The sequence below is a fragment of the Crocuta crocuta genome, unplaced genomic scaffold (genome assembly GCF_008692635.1).
Source record: "Crocuta crocuta isolate KB4526 unplaced genomic scaffold, BGI_CrCroc_1.0 scaffold133, whole genome shotgun sequence".
NCBI lineage: Eukaryota > Metazoa > Chordata > Mammalia > Carnivora > Hyaenidae > Crocuta > Crocuta crocuta.
Genome location: NW_027529438.1, coordinates 5,140,340 through 5,144,693, shown reverse-complemented (window position 1 = coordinate 5,144,693; position 4,354 = coordinate 5,140,340). Strand labels below are relative to the sequence as shown.

General features: G+C 63.0%; 1 protein-coding gene across 1 annotated transcript in view; it reads right to left on the bottom strand.

The window, feature by feature from the left end:
- The window catches only part of VSIG8 (V-set and immunoglobulin domain containing 8), a 5,483-nt gene extending 1,153 nt beyond the window's left edge, over positions 1–4,330 (bottom strand). The window contains 6 exon segments of the mRNA XM_077760023.1: positions 90–288; positions 600–725; positions 1,347–1,568; positions 1,660–1,861; positions 2,281–2,456; positions 4,282–4,330. Coding sequence (XP_077616149.1) covers positions 90–288; positions 600–725; positions 1,347–1,568; positions 1,660–1,861; positions 2,281–2,456; positions 4,282–4,330 — 974 coding nt within the window.
- Positions 4,331–4,354: the final 24 nt, after the last annotated feature.

Sequence of the window (4,354 nt, the reverse complement as noted above, 5' to 3'; positions counted from 1 at the left end):
CCCGGCCGGCCGGGGGCAGGCAGGGGTGAGGAGGGGCAGGGCGCCGGTCCCCTGCCGCTCGGCAGCATGCAGCATGCATCAGGTTTTACCTGATCTCACTAGCCAAGTCGCCGCAGGCCCCTCCGCCCCCCCCGCCGCCGTTGCTGTAACCGAAGGCACCGCGGGCGCCGCCGGCCCCGGCGCCCCCGCAGCAGCAGCAGACGAGCCCCCAGATGCCCACCAGCAGACAGCCCAGCATGAGCAGAGAGCCCAGCACTGCGCCTATGATCATGCCTATGCGCCGGGAGTCTGTGGAGAGAAGTGGAGACCGTCAGGCTTTCTGCAGCCGGGCAGGTGCCTCCCTAACCAGGAGGTGCCCGGGGCAGCTCTCTGTGGGGAAGAGAGCAAGTGTCCCGGGCTCGGGGTGTGAGGGGGTCTCTGGGCCCTGGGACACCCAGGAAGGAAGGGCGAGGAGATGCAAGTCACCCTGTACATGTGCATGTTTCTGCCAGGGCTTCCCAGCCCTGACGGAAATGGGAAGGCAGAGCCGACTGAGGCCCCAGACACAGCCCAGGCTCCTCCAGCCCCAGGGCCCCCAGGGCCGCTGCCGCTGCACCCACCTGAGACCTTCACCTCCACCACGCACACACTGTAGCCCACGTGGTTGGCCACGGTGCACTGATAGAGCCCATCATCTTCGCGGGAGATGTCCTTCAGCACCAGGTCGCCGTTGTTCAGACCTGAAACTGAAACAGCGCCGGAGGGGCTATAGCAAGGCGGGGGTGGGGGTGTGTGTGTGGGGGTACCACCCCAGCCTAGGCCACTGCCGGTGGGGATGGAAGGAGGCAAGGCGTATGCACTGGCAAGTGCGCGCACGCACATACACACACACACACACACACACACAGGCCCACCCCACTCTCCCAGTGAGTCGCTCCCCCGTCTAAAACAGAGAGCCAAGACGGGCCCCTCTCCAGCAACGGGACAGAGACACCATTAAGTCACTTTGTGACCTTAGGGAAATATATCCCCTCTCTGGACCTTGGCGTCCTGACTGGTACAGTGAGGACAAGGTGAGACCAGAGGAATTCTAAAGGTCCCTCCAGCTCTGAGAGTCTCTGTTGAGTGGCCGGCCATGTGTGCCGGCAGCTTTGCACACCGCTGCCCGCTGAACCCTCCCACGCCCCTGCAAGGTAGACACCATCATTCCTCTTCCCCATGCGGTGAGACGAAGGCACAGAGGGGTACCGTCGGCTGCGGGGGGGCTCGCAGCCAGTCAGTGCAGCCACCATGACTCAAGCCCGGCTCTACCTGTGTGTGTCCCCTGCGCCCTCCACCCCACGGTCTCGCTGCTCACCCAGCCCCACCTTGGTTCAGGGAGCTGTGGAAAGATTCCTGGTAAGAGAGCTCCGAGTGGAAACTGTGTTGCGAGTGGTAGGAGCCGGCACGGTACGGGTGGGTGTGCCCGCTGATCTTGGCCCACTTGTAGGAGAGAGGCGGGGTGCCTCCGTTGGCAAAGCACTTGAGCACCACGTCGTTGCCGTGAGTCATGTGGCCCTCAGACCAGCACAGGGGCACCGCGGGCCGTGCTGCGGAGAAATGGGCAGGTGTGAGGGGGGCGGCCATCAGAGGGGCTCTGGGTCTGGGGGAGGGGCGCCCGGAGGAGCCCGGCGGCCATACCTTGGACAGTGACGATGACCTTCCGGCTGGCCATGGTGGTCTTCTTCACCCGACACTCATAGGTGGCCGTGTCAGACACCTGCAGGTTCATGAGGTTGATGGAGGCGTCATACTGGCTGGGGTCTGAGGCTGCAAAGCGGACCCTCTGCTGCAGGTGGGGAAGGTTGCCGTGATTGATCCTCTTGTCCTGGTAACTAAGGAACTGTGGAGAAAGGGAGAAAACAGAAGCGGTGACCCAGGCACAGCTGAGGAGGGCCGTGTGGCTCGGCAGCCTCGGCATTTCACTGAGCTTCTTGGAGACTCTTTTCTCTGCTGAAAGCTGGTGAAGATGATACCGGGCCCATTAACCTCTTAGTGAATGTGTGAGAGCAGATGAGATCAGGCACTTTGGGAAGTACAGGGTCCCCTGCTCCCTGGAGCAGGTGGGAGAAGGCGGACTCACTGTAATTTGTGACTACGGAGCCCTCATCCCTGCCGCCTCATTCCCAGACAGGCCACTGGGGAAGTTCAAGGGCTTCATTTTCTTATCTGCCCTCCTTTTCCCCTCAGGGTGTTGGCTGGCCGAAAGGTAGACACTGTGCTGACATGTAGGGTAAGGGGAACCCTGAACCCGGCACTCACCACATTCTCCCGGTGTGAGGGGTCTGAATTGACCTGCATCCACTCGATGTCCAGCCCATTAGGACCATAGTCCTCAGGGTCCAGGATGTAGGGGCAGCCCAGCCTCACGTTATCGCCTTCCGCCAGGTACAGGATCTCCTGGCCATCCCCGTTGATCCGCACAGCAGACAGCAGTGCTAGGGGAGGGGCGGGGCAGAGGGGGCGGGGGAGAAAACCAGGGAGCAGGGCAGTCAGCCTCAGCCCCTCTCTCCCCCCCATCCTCTGTGGAGTGGCCTGGGGGGGGTGGTTACTCTCAGGGATTGGTCTGTGCATGCCTGTGCATACTTGCATACACATGTCTGTGCCCTATGACTGTGGGTTGCATCCGAATTCTGCGTGTATGTATATGGCTGTTATGTGCACTTGCACGTACGCGTGATGGTGTATGCACGTGTGCATGTGTGCACATGAGTGTATCGTGTGCTTATGAGNCACCAGCCCTCTTGAGATAAGGATCCTGGTGCTGACTGCCAGCTCCTAGGGCAGCGGGAGGCACACTGGGGATGAGCCAGGGCCCAGAGAGCACAGGCTCCACCCTGGGAAGGGCTGCGGGAGGACTGGAGGACTGTCCCCATACCCAGGGGGCTGGCCCAGTAGGAAGGTAGGTCTGCAGGGGAGGGGGCTGGGGAAGGAGGGGACAGGCTGAATGAGAGTGCCTCCACCCTGCACTAGGCAGTGTCTTCCCCTTGTCCCTGGGCCAGGGAGCCTCACCCCAGCTTGTCAATCTCCCAGAAACCTCTCAGCCTCCGCCCTGTCCGTGGGGCTCCAAGCCTTCCCACACCCCCTGCTCCTCCGAGGAACTTGTCCTGCTCTCGCACCTCGGTCCTTCTTGCTCCTGCACTGAGGAAGTATTGCAGGGAGCGAGGGACATGCGAGGGAAGAGAGCCAGGGAGAGAGAGCTGGTCAGGACTCCCTGGAGAGAGGGAGGGAGGATGGGGGCTGTGACGATGCATTGGGCCTCCCACCTCCTGCAAAAGCACCAGGGCCTGGGCACCCGTCTGCTCACAGCTTGTAAATCCTTCGTGCATTTCCCAGCTGCTTCCACGGCTCCTCGCCCTCCCTCTGGAGGTGACAGAGGAGAGAGAGGCTGGTGGAGCACAGACACACAGAGCGAGGGTCTGTCCTCCACACCCACGGCTCACACCACACCCACGGGCCTGTCCCAGGTCCCCAGAGCACAGCTGGGTCTTCACGAGTGGACCCTGCTCTCACCACCCTGCCAGTAATGCTGTGTGTCTGTCTTTCTCACACACACACACACACGTGCACACATGCACGTGCACAGAGGCTGAAAATGCTCCCTGAGTTCCTCCCACAAACCCCCTCCTGCGAATCCAGACCCCAGCAGGGTCTCACAGCCGCTTCCAGCAATGCCTGCACACAATGGCTGGGACCCCCCCAGCCCCATGCAGGCAGTCACCCCATCTACCTCTGAGCCCTGCCCTCAAGGTGTGCCCCGAGGGGCACTCTGGGGACTCTGGGAGGTGCCGTCCCCAACGCCCCCAGGCCTCATCCTGGGGGGCGGCGCTACCCTGGAGCTCTCGAAGCACAGCCAGACTACGAGGAGGTTCTGCCGTCTCCCAGGCCAACTCCCTGCCCTTGGCTCTAGCCTGGGGGTGGGCGTGGGTCCCACCCGTGGGATGAAAAGGGGTCTTTCCAGGGCTTCCTGCTGGCGCCCCCGCCGCGGCGCACCTGACACCCTGCCCCACCCCCAGATCCCCAGGCTCCCGGGACAAGCCCAGCACCCCGTGCACAGCGTGTGCGTGCATGTTCGAGCCCTACACGGCTCACAGAGACTTGTGCCCCAAACCCTCAGGCACAGGGCTGTCCTGGCGCCGTCCGCAGTCAGGTGGCAGCAGGGCCTCAGACCACCTCCCAGGCTCCTCTGCGGGGCCCCTTGCGGGCCGTTGCCCTGCCCTCCTGGCATCGCGGGGCTGCCCCTGCGGATGCCCGGCCCCATACCTGGGCTCAGGCACACGAGCAGAAGGTGGAAGGCTCCTCGGACTGCCATGTCTCTAGGCTTGGTGTTTCCTCC